Here is a 22,899-nt window from a genome sequence, read left to right on the forward strand (position 1 = left end):
AAATATTGAAGATCTGGCCACACTGTCTTATGTAACGAACACTTTATAGAATTTTTCAAAGTCCAAATTTTGATACCTACCTTAAAATTTCTTATGGAATTTTGTACGAAAAATTTTAAGAAGAACCTTAAAACTGAAGGTCTGGCAACACTGACATACGCAGAAAAAAAAAGATTTTGTATTTATTTTGATTTTTTTCAATATTACAAAAATGTGTTAAAAAGTGAGCCTGATAAAAATTTATTAGAAATTAAAAATTATTCATCAATTCTTGATGAATATTACCATCATTTTTTGTCTATGTAAGATATCAAACCAAGGAAATATACCTTGAAAGGTCACATAAAAAAATAATGTATTTAAAAATTGAAAAAGAAAAACTGAATGGATATTTAACTTTAAAATGTAGTTTTGCATGAAAAAGTCTTTCAATTTCCAAATTTTAATATGCATTTGAAAATAAATTATTTTTTGCTTTGGAAATTGTTTGGATAAATAACAAAAATAATAAGTTACAAGTTAAATTCATAGCTCCAATACCAGTCTGAACGCCAGCAATATTTGAATTTCAATTCGCTTTAAATTAAAAAAAAAATCCACCAACAATTCGCTCATTTTTTAGTGCTTTACTTTCTTTCAGCTGTGTTTTACATCCAGGGTTACCAGGTCAAAATTTAAAAAATCTGGCAAAGTATCGATTTAAAATCTGGAAAAATCTGGCAGACGAAAATCTAACAATTCTGAATGGTGAAGGAGAGGAGGGATATAAATTAGTTCAAAAGTTTGTAGAATTCAGATGGTTTAACGAATTTTTGGCCTTAAAAATTATAAAATTGCATTTTCTTTAAAAAATACACATTCTTTTTTTTTATTTTCAATTAAATTCGTTCATTTTTATGAAAAAGTTTTTCAAAATGCAAAATCTGGCAAAATCTGTCAATATCTGGCTCAGAGAAGGGAGAATCTTTATTCTGGTAGACACTTGAAAAATCGGGCATTCCCAGATTTATCAGGCAACCTGGTAGCCCTGTTTACATCATAAACCATTTTGGATCAATTAGGGGAAAGTGGGGCAAGTGTAACAAGCTAAGGAAATGCTCGTTATAACCCATTAAAAAGTTAAAAAATCTGTCGGATTTTATTATAACCATCTTTTTCTAGGTCTTGACTATGACTTTGTAAGAACAAGTTTTTAAAAAATCCAGTTTTTTAATGTAAAAAAATGATTTTTAAATTTTTGATTTTCCGTACGTTCTACTCAACTAGTGGGGCAAGACGAACAACCCGTTGGGGCAAGAGGAACAATGCATGAAAAAACATGTTAATTTGCTAACAATTGAACTGTTACCACTTAGATCAGGGGTGACCAAAGTATGGCCCGCGGGCCAAACGTGGCCCGCGAGGTGATATTTTGTGGCCCGCGGACCCATTTTGAATGATCATTTAAAATGGCCCGTAGACCACTTGTGAAGTGATTTTATACTTTTTCAAAAATAAGGTTTATTTTAAACTTTTATATGCTTTTTTTAATTTTTTGTTAATTAAAAAAACCTATTATCTATATTGTGATCCCCACTTTAGGATACAAATAATTTGTTCAAAAAATTTATAATTAAAACAATTTCACACGTTTCAATGTACGTGGAACTAGTAAATATCGTCAAAATGTTCATCAAACATTTTGGAAATATTAAAAAAACGTTCAAGTTTGACTTAGAATTCTGTAATGGTTGCAAAAATATAAGTTTTCTTTATTAATTTGCAAGTCATAATGACCCTTTATGAACTGACCCTCAAATTTACATTGCACTTCAGGATTCGAACGTAGATAACGAATCTGATTCACTACCAACTGATTCAGGCAGACAAACGGACGATCAAGTTTGTTGCAAATATTTTACAAAGCTTTCGGAGCAAAAAAATATTTTCAAAAAACTTTAAAAAATTAAACTTAAATGCAATCAGCTGAAATTTATTAAATATGCATTCCTTTGCATTCGAGCATGTTGGGGTTTACTAAAAATAATTTGAATTTTAGTGAATTTTGGATAAAATAAATAAATGTTTTTTCGCTAGATTGGTTTATTTTGTCGAATCTTATTTTTTTTAAATGATTACAGTTTAACTATATGGAAGCTAAAATCATTTTCTTACCATTTTTTTCATTGAAATGTTGAAATTCTGTCTCTCAAAGATTTTTCATTAGCCACACTTTACTTATAGATATAATTACGCCGTTAGAAGAATTGTTCAACATGTAATGTAACCATTTTCGATACATAAAAAGAAAACTTTTTTTTTTTTGAAAATTTCGGCTAAAAACTTTTTTTTTTCAAATACCTGAAACAATAAAATAAACAATACCGATAGAAACCCGTTATTTTGTGGTTTCTATTATTTTGAATTGACTTTTTTTAAATAACAGAAATTTAATCTTTTGAATTAAAATAGCGCAATTTATTTTTTTAAAACCTTTTTTGAAAATTTGGCCCGCAAGCTCATTTGAGCTTCAAATTTGGCCCGGCCTCCAAAAACTTTGAGCACCCCTGACTTAGATACATCAGATTAGAATGTATTTGAAAGGTTTCTTCCATTTTTAGATTAAATAATAATATTTTACTAAAAAAATTATCATTTTTACGAAAAAAATATAACTTAGATGATAAATAGTAAATTTTCATAGTATCATTTTTAAATATATTTTTAATAAACAAAGGTTTTGAAAAAAACTTCATTAAATCTTATGCCCCGTGGCGTTTACGTCGTTCTGGCGGTTATGTGGTAGTAGAATCAACTAATTGCATTGCTAGCAACAATTCTTCATACTGGAAATAACCAAAATTGTAAAAAAATACGGCCGTACGAGCGATTGTTCCTCTTGCCCCATATGGTCGTCTTGCCCCACCTTCCCCTACACTAACCCAAAGTTTGTATGGAGAATTCGGGCGGTTCGTCGCTCTTGCTCAATATGTGGGAGTAGCGAACAGCACTATTTCTCCCTTGTTTTGATACACTCAACAACGTTTAAAAATGAAAATATTTTTGAATGTTTTGTGTTAGAATTTTGTTTTAAAAAAAGCTGATGTATTTTTTGCTGGAATAATGTTTCAAACTAGAACATTTGAGAATATTTGGCTGTGGCAACTAGTTCATTTTATATCTTCAACTTTATCAATGATTTTTGTATCTGTCTATAAATGGCAAGTTTAAATAAGATCAATTATTAGTACGTAAATTTACTACTCACGAAAGAAAATTGCTGTCAAACTGGTAGACGCATGTTTGATTAAAAATTAGCATGCTCAAATTTAATTTGTTTAATATCGAGTGAAGTTTTTGACCTCGTGAATATTTACATTTTAAAATCTTCAAAATTTTAGTCAAAACTTATGTGATCAATCACATAATGGTGTGTTTTGATGTTATTGTTTTTAAAGTCTTACTAAAAGCCAGCAGAGCATCCCACATTGCGTCAAATCGCATCATGAGGGTTTAAAATTTCGTCAATCAATCGCTAATTAGTGAGGCCTACCTTTGCCAATGCTGAAAAGTAGTAATTGTATTAGCATACTGCTGCCGAGTCAAAATGAAAAAAAAAACCCTTCCAAGTGAAAAACACATCTAACGGCTAATTATCACCCGGTGGCTAATCAGCCAGTGTTGAACCGTCGTCGCCGTCATTCCGATCCAGAGCAAGGTAAGCCAGCTAGCTCTTAGAGTTTAATTAGTGAAATTATCTAAAGTGTGCCAAACGCCACCTAGTTGGATCTCGAAAAAAGGAGCAAAGTAATGCGGCAGAGAGAGATAATCCTCAGGAAAATTTTTGCAAAACCAATTACGGTTGGGCCCGGCCATATGATGCCCTCGGCCCTTAAATTATGCCAAGTATGACTAAGACAAACAAGCACCACTCCCACGAACGCAAACACAGACGCGTGCAAAGTTTGAGCACTCTCGGAGTGCATTAAATAATGGAGAGGGGCAAGTTTTGCCGAGTACCAGGCGTCTCCACACTTTTGCAAGGAGCTGTCATTCTAGTTCTCGACAGCACACAAATTACTGAAAATTCCCAACTAGCTTAATCAATTTACGACGACCCGATTCTTGTTTGTCCCAAAAAGTTTTCCTCTCGGGCAAAATCTAGTGTGTGTCGTTATTGAATTAGTGTGTAACAAAACACACACACGCACACATCCTCCATTTGGAACTCATTTTCCAACTTTTAATAACTCACTCACGCCACTCAACAACCAGAGCAGACACTCACGCTCTCGCGCACCCCAACTCGCTCCAGAAAGCGTGCGCGAAATTTTTTGGGGTGGGGTCACTCACGGCACTCACCACCTTCGCGATGACCTCTCTCTGAAGCACGTGAGTTTTTCCATTCGCTGAGATAGAATTTCCCATATTCTCTTCCGCTCTCTCTCTCTCTCTCTCTCTCGGTTTGAAAACGATAATTTCCTCGAGAGTGAGTGCCACCCTGAAGGACGACCTCGAGAGAGGATCGTTTTCTCTCTCGCTCCAGGATAAAGCGTGAGTGCGCCACTGCAATTGCATCACTTCCGACGGGTTCCAGCACCACCCACAATTTCCCACCCGCTCTCACTCCAAGCCAGTGGAGAAAAAAAAACTCTCTTTTTTACAACCTGACACCAGAAAACAACTGCCAGCAAAGAGGGGGATAATGGGAGGGGGTAGAAATTTCCCGATCTCACTCGCTAGCTGTTCCCATGCGGCCTCTTGAAATTACATAATTTTATGCAGAGGCATACGGCACAGAGCTTCGACAGCACATCCTTAGGCGGGAAGAAATGGTCGTGTCGTCGTCGTCGTACTGTCTCACTTGTTCTTTTGAAGTTGGAGGGGGAGGGGGGGGGGAGCCACCCCCTTCACCACCTCCAGCTTCATGACAGAGTGAAAGCACCACTCGAACTTTGGGGATAACCCTTGGTTGCAAACGTGGAGAAATTTGAGAAACTGTTCTTGTAGTGCGTCCATCCCGGAAATTCCCGTGATAAAATTCCCAGGATATTTCCAAAGCCGGAAATATCTGAATCCCGGGATTTTTATATTTTGTCCCGGGAATTCTCGAAAAAAAAATAATCAAATTTTGGACTGGAAATTCAGATTTGGTTGTGCAAATAGATAAACAGTTAAATACTTAATAATCGATCAGAATTTTATTGCAATATTATTTTTATTCAGCATATATCAGCATTGATTTGAGTTATAAGGGAAATTGTTGAAAATTTAGTTTACAGATCTGCAAAATGCCTAAATTAAAGGACAGCCGTTTAGGCCAAATTGTTTGCATAATGTTTTGAATTATTTTATTGATTTCGGTTAAAACAGGATCAGAACAAAACAATTAGTACATCTATTTTCAAATGTATTACTCTAAAATCTCCAGTACCTGTTCAGGATATACTCTTGATTTTCCCCAGTCGGCAGTAGTGACTTTAAGATAATTTGTAAAATATGTTTGTATAAAAATGAAATTTTAAAGCAGTCTAAAAATTTACATTGAATGGCTATTTTTTGTAGTTTTTGGTTTCTTTTGAACGTTTAAAAAAGTTTTGATGCTTTTCTAATCAAATCATGCAAAAAAAATTATGAGAGACTTTTTAATTTTAATCACACTAGATTAAAAATTGTGGTGCATTTAAAATCCAAAGCACAACAAAGATATTTATTTTTTAAAGCTTTTTAAAAACTGCTATCCGTGTTTTTTAGATTTAAAGTGTAGAATACCATCAATTAATATTATTTAGCTAATTATATGATTTTTAGCTTGAAAACATAACAAATATAATGATAAAATAGATTCTATGATTGTTTCAAAAAAAAAAAAATCTGAATTATCAATTGCACTGTTTTCTAAAGATTGGTGCCGCCAATAACTACAAACAAAACTGACCAGTTTATTCTCGCTTTTAGAGAAACGTTTAGAAAAAAAAAAACGCTTATAACCAAGGGAAAAGGGAAGTAAATCTTAATCTGGCCTCAAAGTTGAGCCAAACCATAATAATATCGACAGAAAAAATCAATATTTTGAAGATTTGGCTAAATTCTGAAGGCATATTTAGACCGAAAATTCATATTTTTGACGATTTGGTTCAATTTTTAGGGTATATTAAGATTCAGCAAGCAAAATGAACTCTCTTGGACTGAAGTCTGGGTTGTCAGTGGGTTATTTCATCTGAATCTAAAGAAAAATAATTACGCTAAAGTGATTGAAAAATAATTTAGAAAGCATTGGTTCAAAAATTATGCAGCGATTAATATGATATTTTGAAGTATTTTCAACTGTTAAGATTGATTTAATGAGGTCATAGGGGAACAGCATCTAATTCCAGCGTGCCTCTAATGTTGGCAGGTCATTCAATTAAAGCTAATTAAAGGCGTTTTCAACTGCAATTGAGTGATAATTAGCTCAATAAAAAGTGAGCAAGCAAGTTTTTATCAAAAGTTTTGCAAAATTAGTTGTTTAAATAGTTAAAATCACCAAATTGGATGGAGTTAGGAACGAGTGCTCAACCTGCCAAACATACGAGAATTTCCCACTATGATTTTCGGGTTGATCCGGGTAGGAAAAAGATGGAAAACTGTGAGAAAATAGTTTTCAATGATAGTTTAATTTTTTTTTGTTCAATTCAATTTGTTTACAGTTGCATGAATATAATACTTTCTTGAGTTTTTTGTGATTTTTAAATGATTGCCTGACTTGGAATGTTTACAGTTGAAATTTTTAATTTAAATTGGAATAATTTTGTATTTTTGATTTTTTATTTCTAACATAATTTCTAAGATAAAGTCCACAATCGATTCTGCGAAGTTTCAATTACTCGAGGGCTTCTTAGGAATTTTAGAACCTCAGAGACAAAACAATCGTTTGTAAATTTCTTACTTTTAAACATAAAAAATCGACTTCTGCCACCTTATATTTATCAACCTTGAGCTCAAGAACCCAACACAGGGTCACAAAAAAACGTGTTTCTTTTAGTTATTTGTTCCCCCGAGGACTACGGATTATCAAGTCTGTAATGAGCAGTTCTCTACGGAATCGGTCTTTTTTCTTTAATTTTAATTTTTGTATTTTTAATCCGGCTGAAACTTTTTTGGTGCCTTCGGTATGCCCAAAGAAGCCATTTTGCATCATTAGTTTATCCATATAATTTTCCATACAAATTTGGCAGCTGTCCATACAAAAATGATATGTGAAAATTCAAAAATCTGTATCTTTTGAAGGAATTTTTTGATCGATTTGGTGTCTTCGGCAAAGTTGTAGGTATGGATATGGACTACACTGAAAAAAATGATACACGGTAAAAAAAATTTGGTGATTTTTAATTTAACTTTTTGTCACTAAAACTTGATTTGCAAAAAAACGCTAATTTTATTTTTTTTATTTTTTGATATAAATTAGAGGACATCAAATGCCAACTTTTCAGAAATTTCCAGAATGGGCAAAAAATCTTTGACCGAGTTATGACTTTTTGAATCAATACAGATTTTTTCAAAAAATCGAAATATTGGTCGCAAAAATTTTTCAACTGCATTTTTCGATGTAAAATCGAATTTGCAATCAAAAAGTACTTTAGAAAATTATTGATAAAGTGCACCGTTTCCAAGTTTTAACCATTTTCAGGTAACTTTTTTGAAAATAGTCGCAGTTTTTCATTTTTTTTAAATAGTGCCCATGTTTGCCCACTATTGAAAAAAATATTTTTGAAAAGCTGAGAAAATTCTCTATATTTTGCTTTTTCGGACTTTGTTGATACGACCCTTAGTTGCTGAGATATAGCCATGCAAAGGTTAAAAAACAGAAAAATTGATGTTTTCTAAGTCTCACCCAAACAACCCACCATTCTTAATGTCGATATCTCAGCAACTATAGGTCCGATTTACAATGTTAAAGCATGAAACATTCGTGAATATTTCCGGTTTTTTCGAAAAAAATATTTTCAAAAAATTTAAATCATGACTAACATTTCAAATGGGCGTAATATTGAATATTTGGCCCGATTGAAATGTTAGACTTGATTTTAAATTTTTGAAAATATTTTTTTTGAAAAGATCGGAAAATTTTACGAATGTTTCATGTTTTAACATTGTAAATCGGACCTATAGTTGCTGAGATATCGACATTAAGAATGGTGGGTTGTTTGGGTGAGACTTAGAAAACATCAATTTTTCTGTTTTTTAACCTTTGCATGGCTATATCTCAGCAACTAAGGGTCGTATCAACAAAGTCCGAAAAAGCAAAATATAGAGAATTTTCTCAGCTTTTCAAAATATTTTTTCAATAGTGGGCAAACATGGGCACTATTTAAAAAATGAAAACTGCGACTATTTTCAAAAAAGTTACCTGAAAATGGTTAAAACTTGAAACGGTGCACTTTATCAATAATTTTCTAAAGTACTTTTGATTGCAAATTGATTTTACATCGAAAAATGCAGTTGAAAAATTTTGCGACCAATATTTCGATTCTGTATTGATTCAAAAGTCATAACTCGGTCAAAGATTTTTTGCCCATTCTGGAAATTTCTGAAAAGTTGGCATTTGATGTCCTCTAATTTATATCAAAAAATAAAAAAAATAAAATTAGCGTTTTTTTGCAAATCAAGTTTTAGTGACAAAAAGTTAAATTAAAATCACCAAATTTTTTTTACCGTGTATCATTTTTTTCAGTGTAGTCCATATCCATACCTACAACTTTGCCGAAGACACCAAATCGATCGATACAATTTTTGAATTTTCACATATCATTTTGTATGGACAGCTGCCAAATTTGTATGGAAAATTATATGGACAAACTAATGATGCAAAATGGCTTCTTTGGGCATACCGATGGCACCAAAAAAGTTTCAGCCGGATTAAAAAATACAAAAAAAATCGAATGACCGAAATCTCAGAGAATTGCTCTAATGGATTTGGAAAACAAAATATTTTTTCTTAGGTTATTTTGAATAATAATTATCATTATTTTAAGCAAAATGTCAAATTAGCTAAACATACATTAAAAAAAATTGAAAATAATAAAAATAGTAAAGTAAAAAAAGTGACAAAATGCAGTTTGTCAACCAGGACAACGACCAGGGCCACGGGACCATGCTGGTGCAAACAGAATTTTATCGATTGAGTTATCACATCATGTGACGCGTTGCGCGCCTGGCAGCACTCTGTTGCTATACTTCAGCTCGACGAGGTTGAATCAAAAAGTCAAGAGGCTGGTTGGGAGGATGAAAGTTGAGAGTTTGAAAAAAAAGCTCGAAGGAAAAATCAGCATAACACAAACTTGTATGGAAATTGTGTTTCCCTGGGCTAACGATTACTATGTCAGAGCTCTAATTTGCATGAACGTGGGGGTCACATCGATTTTGAGGGAACCTGCTGTTGCATAAACATTTTTCAGTCCTGTGGATTTTACATTTTACTTTTTTGACAGTTGGTGTACAGGCAAAATAATCATATGAAATTGAAATTAATCATGTTTCTTGCAAATGCATGTGCAGTTATTTCGACCCTGCGTCAATAAAATCTGTTTTTTAAATTTACGTTTGTTCCCTTCCAAATTAAAAGATTGTCATCCTCTCAATCAGGCAGTGAAAAACATTGTTTAACACGCGCTGCCGTTTCGCAGCTGTCCCTCGGCCGTGATTGATCGAGATTTGATTCTCGCGCTGTCAACACAATTTCCGCTTATCTAAATTCTTTCGTTTCTTCACTTCTGACGTTTCGTCAAGTGGTTGACATTTCATACGCAGAACCTTCTCAATTAACCGTGATTGTTCGGTGAATGAAAAAGAAAAAAATCTCGTGTTCGACACAACTTTCGTGATTCGTTCCAGTTCTAGTGGAAGGAAGGGGAATGTCTCAAGCGCGAATATAACAACCTACTATCTAGTAATTTCTACTCCTCAACTTTCATGCTGATGACAATGATGATGCTCTAAATTGATGCATCCGCACTAGTCGCACTCTTTCTTCGAGAGAGAGACAGGCGTCTTGATCGTCAAATTATTCACTAAGCTCGCGATTCGGGTTGATTCAGCGTGTCGGTCGGTGCGTGGTGAACCGAGGGGTCGATTTTTTTTTATTAAAAAAAACTTAACCTACATAACTTAAAGAAACAAAAGCTAAAAAAAATTGCTGCAAAATTTAAAAAACAAATATTTTTAAGAAAATTAAATTTAAGCCAACATGCCCCTCAACCATTTCTTCGGATCTGAGGAGGCGCACACAAATTTGAGTCGAGCGTCGTAAATCTTCTAGGTATGTGTCCCCCCACTTGACTAATAAGACCCTGGACCAATGGTATGAACGGGAGGGAAGGGGGCTCCCTCGTAAAATGATTCGTTACGTTACGCGTTCCGGAACGCGAACGCCTATGTCACGCGTTGATGGAGTGTGGTTCATGTTGGAAGCTTTTTGGTCATCTGTTTTAAAACTTCAGTTACTACAACTCATTTTGCTTGTGAAAAATTGCGAGAAAATATACTCATTGGCTAAAAACATAATCAATAATGAAACTTTGTATAAACACAAGGAGTTTTAAGTGATTTTTAAATCAATTTGGAAAATAATTGACAGGTCTCTTTTTTGACCGCTCGTTTCAAGGCAAAAAAAATGAAATAACAAGCCATAGTCTCTGACGAACATGCGCAAGGATCTCTGGCCTACACGCCAATGATGTTGAAAATTGGCCACTGAAGCGTGCCTAAAAAATCTACATTTTTGATAAAAGTGTTTTCTACTGGTTAAATCTCATTAAAAATTCAAATGCAAAAGGCCAGCTCCTGTTAAGTTCAATCAAGCTCATATTTGTGATTTGAGCTCAGTACTCCCACCGGAACCAGCCCCTGAATGTCTGCCAAAAAGTAATTTTTGTTACATCCTACTCAGTATGATCGTAGTAGCTGTTTATAACAGGAATGAGTTAAATATCGAAGAATTTTGAAAATTGGCAGCAACTTTCTCACTAAAATAGACAAAACTTTACTGAAAGTGGATCAAATTTCATATTTTTTCTGCAAAAAATGTTCTTTATTTTGTTTGCAACAATGCTACAACATTAGTTTTTGAATTCTGTAACAACTTTTCAATAGGGCGAAACCCTCAGATGTAAACAAACTGAGTTTTTGTCAGAATCATATATAGCGAACAAAACTGATTCTAAAACACCCTCCATCATCACAAAATTCCGAAAATACGTAGTTTTACAAGCAAAAAACAAAAGGGCTAATCAACAACATCAATCAAAACAAACCAATTTGAGTTTCCGCCCTTGTGTTTTCATCCAATCACGAGGGGCAAATGTAGTGTTTTCTGCAAGTTCCGACGTTTATTTAGAAACACTAAATTTTCGTTATAATTTAGTGAATTTTAACCTGACAATCTTCAAAATGGATCAAAATGTATGTTTTTGATGTCTCTGACCACAATTCCACAACAAACACAGATTTGTATGATCCTAAATACATAACTTTTTAATTTCAATTATTGTAGTATCGGATCTGGTCTGGATTCACAATCTAGATATGAAGGTCCAAAATTTACCGGTTCTTGGGACATCCGGGGATTCTGGGTCGAGCAGTTGCAGGACAAAAAGTTAGTGTAGGGAGGTTTAGGAGGAATGCCGTACAAAATCATCGCCTCCGTAACCATTGAAGCTAAGCAAAGATTGAGAAGGAAGGATGGTGTCGCGGGATGGCCTAGTCGTCAGGTGCCATGTCTCCCACTTCCGGCGGGGACACCCCAAGAAACGTCACTTCAATATAGACCACATCGTCAAACCAACTTGCTACTTACGGTGTGTCCTAGCTCAACGAGTCTTGGCCTGAATCGGACTCCTTATAAAGGCTTTCTAGAGCAATTTTTTATCACTGAGGCTGCAAATATCACTGTATTATCACTGACTGTAACGTTTCACAATGATAAAATAGTTGTTTCACCACTTTTTTCTTTAAAAACCCGAAAAGTGAACAAAAACCAAAAGGGCGAATCTGTTGTTTACTTTTGCTTTGTGGCGTAACCTGACGGGCTAAACCGTTGTTTTGGTTGAGTGGGTGGCGAATACGGTGGGGCGAAAATGGAGGCACGCTCTTCAAAAAGGCGTAATTTGTTTTTCTCAATTTTTAAAAGCAAAAACACCTTAATTAATTTCAAATTGCTCTCTATGATGAAATTATTGCTATTTTCTATTACGTTTTGAAAAAAATGATGGTTTTCATGTTTTTTTGTGGAAATCACTAGCGTGCCCAGGGTGGGGCAACATGGGGCAGTTGCCCCACCATCCTCGGAAATTTGTTCTAAAATTGGGCAGGGGGTGTCCATAAACTACGAAATTTTCAAAACTCTAATATTTTTGCCCCACCTTCCTTGAGAACCTGGGCACGCTAGTGGTGGAAATAGGAATTGATCGGAATTGCAAAATTTTGCATGTTGATTTTCCCGAAACGGCAGGATCGTAGGTTTCACCCTTTTGAAATGTTGTTACTGAATTCAGACATTACAGTTTATTTACTAGAGCGAATTGCAAATATTTTGTTTCTGAAACAACACAGTTTACACCTCCTGATGCCGCTGGGACTCAAGTAATGGACCGATATAAGGTGTACTATGCCAGGAATATATTTTGGGAACTAGGAATTGATATCATGTTGAAAATTAACTTATTTGTCTAGAGTTAGACCAAGATTTTGGACGTATTTTTAAGGTTTTAGGTGATATATTGAATTTTTTAACATCAAATCGAGACAAAATCATTTTTTACCGACATAATATTTTGGGAATCGATTTTTCTGACTTAGCATAGTCTCCTCAACAACCTTCAGGAGGAATTTCCGAGGTGCATGCAACCTAAGTAACATTTTTTCCAGGAGTTCTACAAGATCTCTTCAAGATAGCTACAGCATAGCAGTTTGGACCGTGGTATGATAAAATTCTCTTCAAAACTTCTTCAGGAGTTTGGAAAAGTACTTGAAGAGAGTTTTATCCTACCGCGGTCCAAACTGCTATGCTGTAGCTATCTTGAAGAGCTCTTGTAGAACTCCTGGAAAAAAATGTTACTTGGGAAGTTTCGTAATAATCCCCTTCTTACCCCTACGGTGCAGGGTTAACCTCAGATATCGCAAACTAGGTTGCAAAATTAATAAATTTTAAAATAATTGATAGATGATACCATTTCATACGCTGGTTTTCCGCAACGTTTTGAGTTTGTGGATAATACAATTAGATCCAGAATACTCAGCCTATCTTCACCAAGGTATCAAACACCAACCGGGTCAGGGCAATCGATGCTGATAACAGAGCTTTGCGCACAGGTGACTTTTTGGTCCGGCTTTGATATGGTGGTCCTGAAGTGGCTTTTGATACCCTGCAATTCAAACAGCTATTTGTGGTGCAAATAAGGTCGATAAGGGTGGCTATTGACTTCTATTGAGGGGTTTACATCTGAACTGCATTTACAGCTTTACCTTGTCGAGCAAGGAAAAGTGCAATTGAAGTTGATAATAACAATTTTTAACAATTTAAAAAAAAAACTGTGAAATAAACTCTTATCTAACTTCCAAAGGATAGTGTTTGGAAAAACTTTTAAATTAAAGGCATTTGAATGTAATCACAACGCACCAATCTTTCCCCGGCAGCAAAACCAGACGGCGATGTCGTTCAAGAAAGTTGTCAACAAGTTGAGTAAACTTTCCATCCTCCACCACCATGGCAGATTTTTGTTTACGTCACAAAAGTTCTGAGCTGCGCTCACATATTATTCGAAAACGTGTTTTCGGGGGAGTTTTGCTCCCTCCATAAAGTTTTAATAAAAAGCATCCACAACAACAACAGTCTAACGAGCCCACAAAAAAAAATATTCATCTGCATATTTATTGAAAAGAGAAATAATGATAATAAAAAAACCAGTCGGGAGCCCTGGGGCGTCAACAAAGACGTGACTGAACGACGTAGTCTACCGAATCACGAGACCACTTTACGTCATCGTTTTTATTTGGCAAAAGCTACGGCGTTGGGCGTTGTTGTTATGGCGCGGGTATTTTTAGGATTCCCCTCATCGTCCCAACTACTACCTACTAGGGTGTACATTTATCCAAAATTAATGATGTGCTGTCCGCGTCGACATTTGCGACGAGGCCGTATCCGAAGATCGCGGCAAGATCGCGGCAAGATCTTGCCAAAAATATGACTCTGCACCTTGCGGGAAAGTCAAATTTGGCGCAAAATTCTCGAAAACTGTGAAATTGGTTGACTTGTGACCTAGTGCCATCTAGCAAGTGATAGCGAAAAGTTTGATAGCCAAGACAACAACCTTTGTAGGAAAGATACATTAAGTAGCCAGCGCGATCTGGTGAGGAATTGCTGAAATACACAATTTTAATAAACAAACATGCAAAACTGCAGTCCAGTAGAGAATCAACTGATTTTGACAAATTACTATGCAACAAAGTCACTTTACTTCAGAGCACATTAAGTTTACAACCCCCTTTGAGTCATAAGCCTGTGCTAATGGGTCACGTGGTCGACTCGGTAGTGCGAAAAACCACAGATGGAGCTTCAGTGTGTGTGTAGCACAAATTAAAAAACAACCTTTTTCACACAAACCCCATCTACATCGACCGCACAGATCAGTGTGTGCGCTTGTGCACCACCAGGGCCGGTTCAACCGGTTAAATGCATAAATAAGTCATCTTTCGCGAACGCGACCATCGGAGAGATCACGACCAACAGCTGAACAGTTTCAAGTTAGAACTTTATGAACCCTTTCGAAACGTTACCCTCCAAGAAGATATGCGGTTTTCCCCGTGATCACCTTGAGTGAGGTCCCCTCGTGCGGCGAGGGCAAACTTTACGAGCACTCGTAAAACGTGCTGCACCAATGCTGTCACTATCGCCGCACACGAACTGAGGAATTACCTTACTCGGACTAAGCAGGCGGTTAATTTTATATTAAACAAATCGTTTTCGATAGAGTTTCCCTTGAACGTGCGCTTGAAGCTACTGCTAGAGGGCACGAGTTAGTTTAAGGTTCAGAAATTGAACGAAGGTAAGACAGTTACCTTCAGAACGAGTTCTGTCCAATAGATGGCGCCAGCATAGAACGTAGCAAACGTCAGGGTTCAGCGTAAAATCCTTCGTAATGTTGTATCATTTTGTCTGTGATTCTAGTGTTTCTTGATATTGTGATTGGCATGTGATTACATGTTGACTGCTAGTCTCAGCGTATTCGTCACAGTTCATTAGAGTGTTTCCAAGGATTCTCCGCAATTATCGTTCAGTGATAAGTCAGATCTTGTCATAACCTTATCGCGAACATTTCCAAAAAGATAACGCCATGCTAATCGCTGCGTACAAACCGATTTCAACCGTTCAAATTTCCCAAAAAAACACACACAAATCTCGCCATTGACCTCCGTCGAGGCCTCGCCCCAAAATCGAACCAAAACAAACGGCTCCGGCAATCAGCTGTGTGTGGTGGCCCGAAGAATGCGCCACGCTCGCCGCACGTAATTGCCGCGCAAAGGAAAGGCCAGAAAATCCGGAAAAATCCAGATCCCGCGTCTGGGGGCCGTCGAGAAGTCGGTGCCGCCGCCACCGGCTCGTTGTTTTGTTTTGGCTGCGGCTTCTCTGCGGTGAACAGCGTCGAGGTTGTGGTTGTTGTTCAGAGAGCTTTTCCTTTCTATCATACTTAGCCGATGGCGCCAACGTAAACAAACCGTGAGCCGGTGATCGACGTTGCAGTGAGGTCAAGTGAAATCGTTTCCAATTGTGCCAGCTGCTGGTTAAATTTGCGATCCGGAACCGAGCGGAAGGTTCTTCCGCATCGCTGAAAATTTCCGAATGATGGCGCCATCTTTGGACGAGTGGCGTAAGCGTGCAACTAGTAGCTCAAAGATGGTGCTAGTAAGGTTTCAGTAGGTTGATTGATCGACGCAATCTGCACGCACAAATTAGACTCAATTTAGACGCATGATAAGCGGAAAGTCACGATGCTAGCGACATGATAGAAGCCGGTGTTGGGCAGTCCTCACTTGTTGCCGGTTGCTTGATGACCTAGATTCAGTTTCGACCAGATAAGGCTGCCGTTGTTTTGGGATTGAAGAATTTGATGACCGTCAAAAAAAAACGTAGGACAAGGGTGACGACTCAGTCTGAAACATGAAGCGCCACTGGCGTCGAAAAGGGGAAGCTTTTGAAAGAAGACATCGTAGCACACTGTGAAAAGTTTATGCTAAGAATTAAAGTACAGTATTTGTTCGCTAACTGGGCTGAGAACGTAGCCCAGTCACCGAATGCTGCTCGCTAACTGGGCTGAACGAAAAATAACGAGGGGACCACCGATGCATAATATTTTCCTGATGAAATATAAAAATAAAAGTTACTCAAATTTATTTACAATGCTTACTTTTCATATTTCTTTAATTGTAACTTGAAATTAAACAAAAGTTTGAAAAAAGCTTTATTATTTATTGAACATAATTTTTGCATCCACTAACCCCTTGGTCATTTCGGTTTGTTTTGGTTTTTTGACGTTTGTCTGCTTTTTAACTGGGCTGCGGCCCAGTTATCGAGCGCCCAGTTAAAAAGCAGCCCAGTGTAACAACGCCCAGTTATCGAACAACTACTGTATTGTGATTTCACCAAAATCAAATTAAGCATTCAGAGCCAATCATCCTCGCTTCTACAAAAACTCCCCTCCCCGACTAAATCCTTTACCTTCGGAGGGACCATGGCACCGGTTGTTTTTTGTTCAGTCTTCTACTGTGTCTCATTTGCCTTCTCGCGCAGTGTTGCCAAGCGGTCAACCGGTTCTACTGGAACTCGTTTTTTTTTGTTGTTGCTGTTGCTCGAAGATGTCTTTGCTTGCCCTCTAGCTCGGCTGGTCGGCGGCTCTAGCTGTGACTTCTTCTTGCGCCCTTGACTCAAGACAAGTCTTCTCCGCTGAAGTTTTGTGTCGCAGAATCTTCGGTTTTTGAGTACTTGTAGAAGGATTAATTTTACTGTCAAACATATGACAGCGCACATTCGCGAGGTTGTAATGACTGTGACAATAATCGTAAAACACTTGTGTGTGTGTGTGTGATAATTTGCCGTGCCAGGCAACTGGTGCCGTCGTTGGTGACACATCAGAAAAAATAATTTATAATATATTTTTGGAACAATAAACCAGTTGGGACGTAGCAAGATTCCCCATTTTTTGCCACGAAGAGAGCGACCTGCTTAATTTGCATGACATTTCTCTCTGAGAAAATTGTTATTATATGCAGGGTAAACTGTAAATTCATGACCAATCTAATTCTCATTTTTTATTATTTTTGTTTTAGCTTAAGGTTAAAATTCCCAAAATATGTATTTTTAATTTTAGATTATTTTATGTATTAGACGACTAAAATAATATTGTCTGAGCCATGGTGCATGATGGTGCAAAATTTTGTTTAGGAGATATGAATGTTTGAAATAATTGTGTTTATTGGCAAATTCAAGTTTTAGCTACTTTTAGACATACCTTTACGATTTTATAGGTATTTTTGAGCCTTCAAGCCTTTGGTTCGGAAAGAAACTTGCTATAGAGACCACAGAAAACCTGTGGGTTGTTAAAGTGGATAGAATCTGTTTTTTTTCTACCGGTAGGCCAATCAATTTATGGACGTCATAATTTTTAACAAACATAGGTTATATTTTTTTACTAGATAAGGTGACATTTCTTGGTAATGGGATAAAGAGAAATTGCCAAAATTTTCTTCACTCGAATGACGATTGACAAACGTCACCAGGCAGCAAACATATCTCTCGCGAAAGATTCCGCACCTTTTTACACTCCGAAAACCCTTGGTGTCCAATATTTACCACCGGTAAACGCTCCGTTCACGCATACAGTGGACCTACTTTTGAGGTTAAGATTTTTTTCGGTCGACTGTGTGCGCGTTCTGCACATTTAAATTATTATTCGAAGATTGTTGCCCCATGGCACTCCGTCTCTCTCTTTACAACGTGTTTCGCAAGAACAAAATGGAATATGTTTTGGGATGGACGTAATATTTTTTTTTGATTTTGAAAAACTTTTTACTATTATTATTATAGTTTATTATCGACACTTTACACTGATTGAAAAACTTTTTGTTTTCTTCCTATCCTATCCTATCCTCATGTTTAATGACAATATGAAAAATTGCACTCTAAAATTTGGTCTACATTGTGTGAATACCAACTTCATATTCATAACCTCTGGTGGAAGGTTCTTATGCATAGAAGATTGGAAGGAACAGCCGCAGTAAAACGAAGTGTCCAGCAAAATTGCTGATTTGCATCTAAGCTTGACTTAATTTGTTTAGCAAAGATTTCTTTTAAAATATGAGTACGGTGGACTCTCTCATTGTCGATATTAAATGGACCATCGAGAGCAGGAGTTATCAAATTATAGAACGAAAAATCAAAGCAATCTGTTTGAAGGGACTGAAAAATTTATTGACAACTCTAGCGATATTGATATCGAGAAGATCGACAAATTAAAATATTTTCATGTCAAAAATTCTGCGCCCTCTTTCTGGCAAAAGTTTTTCATCGTACAATTTATAGCAGTCTGACCGCCCGATGTCAAGCCAACATGCTTCAAAGGGACTGTGACTGCTCTTTGTTTTTATCAGAAAACCACCAGGAAATCCCAATAAAATTATATAGATGTTACTAACATTATAAAAAATAAAACAGGGAAAAATCCATTCATCGCAAGTGTAAACAACCAAGCTAATTTAAGCCACATAAAGTGCGGAACACACTATTAGCGTGCACTCTGCCGCCATCATCGGACTAATCGACACGAAATAGGGTAATTAAAACTAATTAGACAGTGACAGTTCTGGGTTGCACGAGCAGCACACCACAACGAAGTTTCGTTGTTTAGGTTGTGAAAACGAAGTTGTTTTGCATCGAAACACGAGAATGCACTCTTGAGCGTTGAAAAAAAAAAACGCAGAGTGATCGATAAATCGATGACGCGGATAGAAAAGAAATTCTGTGGAAGTAAACGTGCAACATTGCAGCAGTGGAAGTTAACTCTGAGTAAACTGTAGTATCGTAGACTAATACTTACCGCCGTGCTAAGTTAGTGTAGGGTAGCAGAGCCGGTTATTGATATTTATAATTTTCAACTCATAAATGAGTTAATCTGTGTTAACGTGTAAAATTTTCCTAGGGTAAACAAAAAGCAGTAACCTTAATTTCCTGCCCCCTAAGCAAACGTCAATCCCATTGTTTGCGAATCTTGTAAACTCAAAGCTGTCTAGCCAGCGTTGTTTAGCTGTAGCCTTTGGAACAATAAAATCACCAAACGTAATACAATTTCTTATAAGACAATGTCATGTCTAGAAAATTCTCCAATTAGATTTTTTTCTTAGCAACCTGTATGCTTGTCCCCCTTCATACAATACCACTTTAGTATCAAACAAACTGTCCCTACCCTAGCCTAACCTGACTGTGTATGCACACTAGAGTGACACACACAGTGGCACATCTGGCAGCAGCTCTAGAGGTGTGTATATTTATATCCACACCACTCTGACACCAAATCGCTGAATGGGGCGTTAGCTGTTTGGCGATTATGAAACGGTTTTTGTTTATTGTTGATGGGAATTTAATTTGTCGCCGTGGAGTTCTGGGCCCAACCACTTGTCGACCTTTCCCTCCGAGTGCGGACTAAACTTTTCTCGATGAGTTTGTGTTCTAAATGAGTCATTCAAAGTTGATAAGAAGTTTGGGCAGGGGGAAATTCGTTTACATTCGTCATCAGAGTTGCATTCTATGGAACTATTGCTGGTCAAACCGTTGGAATTCTTCGATCTCCATGGGTTTTGGGACTTTTAGGAGTTGGGGATTTACAGAAGTTGAAATGAAGTGGATTTCAAAAACTTACCTCGTCGTCGATCGATCTGGCCATAGCACACAAACGACACAAAAACACAAACACTTACACTCCTCCTCTGCACTGGTCAAGTCTGGATTACCGATGTTCTAGAAGTTCACTCACTCAACCCTCGCTTAGCGTTCCAATCTGCTTGATTTATTTATTATTATTTTTCCACTGCGACGGATTCCACCAATAAAACCACCGAATCAACTCCGTGCCCAACCACCGAGAGCTGTCCTAAGCGCCGCGTCGAGGGGTAACTCAACGCAGTGCCAATCTCCACCGCACAACCACAACCAAAGCACTTTTGACAGCTCGCGGGTGCACTGCCAGGCCGAGGGGTGATTCGCGAAACCTACTACCAAACAGTTTGTATGTTATTCATAAATGTCTGACCGGTCACCGCACTTTCCCCGGGAAACTTCCCGAACCCCGATCGCACCGACGCACCCCCGGAAATGGCCACGGCACGGAAAAGGTTGATTTTTACCGGAGGAAAACGGATTCAAACACCCGACCGACACACCACTCGCAGCAGCGCACGTTACACGCACACCAGTGAGACACAGACGGATGACAAACAGACGGACACGCGTGGTTTGCTTGGGTGAGGAAACTACGGGGGCGTAAAAGAGACGGAGCGACATCTAGCGCCTCCTGGAGTGCCACTAATACAGCATCAACAGCAAAACGTCAAAGCGAAAACTGGTTTCACTTGTCAGTTGGCCGGTGGTGTTTGCTTTTCTTTTTATTTTTATGCGGCGCAAGTGTTTTCTAATGGGGCCAGAGTTGCCAGCGTAGGTAAATGTAGCTGAATTTGCGATTAATATTAACTGTGATGTCCTGTCCGACTTCAAATTCGTTGATCAACTAACAGGGCTCAACTGTGTCAACATTTGTGGAAAAATCGTGGCCTTTCAAAAATAAACTTGGTCAGAAATTTGAGTTCATGAAAATTAATCAAACCTATGAACCATTTGTAAACCTACTCATTTTCGACCGACTTTTGTTCAATTTACGAACTATTTACTTCACAAATTGTTAAGATTGTCTGCACGTTATGTAACAAGTTGCAAAATGATGATTCTTTCAGCACCCAACTATGTCGCAGAGTTGAATAAATACGACGAGTGCTAAAATAACGAGTTTTCAACGAGTTGTTTAATCCCGAAAAATACATTTTAATCGAATGTTTATAAAACAGCCTTAAATTTTTAAAATCTCGACATTTTTGATAAGGTCCTATAAACAAATCGAAACATTGAGAGCATCCCGCTCGGGATACACTCATTGTTTACATTTGTCTAAATGTTGTCTACAAATGTTGCTTTTTTTAAATAAATATTTCATCGTACAAATTTAATGACACACGTCAGTCTGACATTTGCTGAAGTAGTGTTATTTCCCGACATGGCATGAGCAAACTTACCGATAAATCGTTTAAAAAATCTGGCAAACGACTCAGATAAATTGAAATAGGTATGTTGTGCTCACTTTCGAGATAGCTCATTTTCAGTTTATCCCCATCTGTTGGACACTAGCGCAAGAGCAAACGTTGCTCAAAAATAGGAGGAAGTACTCAATGTTGACTTGAAATGATTAAAAATCATTGAAACAAAATTTCCTGCGCTTTTGAAATAATATTATTTAAAAAATATCTTTCAATGGCTCAAATAAAACAAAATCTAACAAAGAATATTATTTTCCTCGGAATAAAATGCCATCGTTTGATTAATGATGGATTCAAGTGTAGAGCTTTTTTCCTAACCGGCTCCGTGGCTTAATGGTTACGGCTTCTGCCTCACAAGCAGATGGTTCAGGGATCAAATCCCGGTCGGTTCCTTTGAAATTTGAAATTTGGAATCATGAATTTGAACTTTGAATATGAACAAAAAACGAAAATGAATTAGGCGGGATTCGAACTCACGCCTTTGGATTGGGGTGGTCTGGGACGCTAAGCAGTCGGCCATCAGAAGGTTTACACTCTAGCAGTGAAATAATCCGTAGTGTTGAAACATGTTTTCTTCTCATATTAAATACGCGCTGATCCCTGATTTGCCTGAGGGGATTGGAAGTCTAAATATAGATCGAGTTTCCTTCAGATGCTTGCTTCTATGTTCAGGCGGGGCCGAACAATGCCCAGCGACCTCGGAATTGGACCGCAAGGAGCTCTGTCATTCTGAAACGGGTCGTTGGAAGCAGCGCGAGGGCTATCACCACCTAATACCTGGGACTGAGATAAGTTGTATCAGCATTCGGCATATACAAAAAGTCTGATACAAACTATACTTTCCCATAATATCGCTACCGGTTAGCGGGTATTGAATTGGACCACACACACACATTCAAGTGTAGAGCTTTTTCCTTTGACAGCAGCAGTGTACAATTTATCAAAAAGGAACAATGTCATCATTAATATATAGATGTAATCTTCGCAAAAGACGCCATACACAAAAGACGTAGCATTTTTTCCATACGGTTTCCGACACATCCTCAGACCCTTCCTCTCTCTTTATTTAACTTTATGTTTTGATTCAAATTTAATTTCCTTGTCAAAATTTTATATAAGTTAAACAGTTAAAATCTCGTCAAGCTTTAGAATGATTACAGTTTCTGGAACTAAAACCGATTTTTTTCAATTTCTTGCCTTCCGTACTGCTGGTTGCACAAAACCGGATGACCTTGAGGCTTCACCGCAACAGTGTTCACACTGAAGTGGCCACAAAACAACTCAATATTTACTCAGACATTCATAACTTTAATGTAAACATCTCAATGCACCTGGAGTAACCAGCAAGTTTTTTAGGGTGGTTCGCTTTTTTTAAATTTATTTCCACTTTTTGCTTGAAGTATTTGACGTCGACCATTCAAGAACACCTGGAAGATCCGGCTCGGACAAGCTGCGACATCAACATCCCAAACACAAAGACGAAAACTAGTTTTTTTTAGTAGGCATTCGCGAACTTCTACACGTCTACTTAAG

The 22,899-nt window shown here is 37.1% G+C and overlaps 1 protein-coding gene across 5 annotated transcripts in view; it reads right to left on the reverse strand.

Annotated features, from left to right (window-relative positions):
• The window catches only part of LOC6037507 (sodium/potassium-transporting ATPase subunit alpha), a 98,687-nt gene extending 78,468 nt beyond the window's left edge, over positions 1 to 20,219 (reverse strand). For 3 of the 5 annotated variants that reach the window (XM_038251973.1, XM_038251978.1, XM_038251970.1), the window contains exon 1: positions 19,923 to 20,217. In XM_038251973.1, the coding sequence (XP_038107901.1) occupies positions 19,923 to 19,946 (24 nt within the window). In that variant the 5' untranslated portion in view covers positions 19,947 to 20,217. Of the gene's footprint in view, positions 1 to 19,922 lie in introns of all 5 variants that reach the window. The other 2 variants (XM_038251986.1, XM_038252007.1) reach the window with 2 other exon arrangements.
• Between the last annotated feature and the right edge of the window lie 2,680 nt (positions 20,220 to 22,899).

This window comes from Culex quinquefasciatus, chromosome 1, assembly GCF_015732765.1.
Source record: "Culex quinquefasciatus strain JHB chromosome 1, VPISU_Cqui_1.0_pri_paternal, whole genome shotgun sequence".
Lineage (NCBI taxonomy): Eukaryota > Metazoa > Arthropoda > Insecta > Diptera > Culicidae > Culex > Culex quinquefasciatus.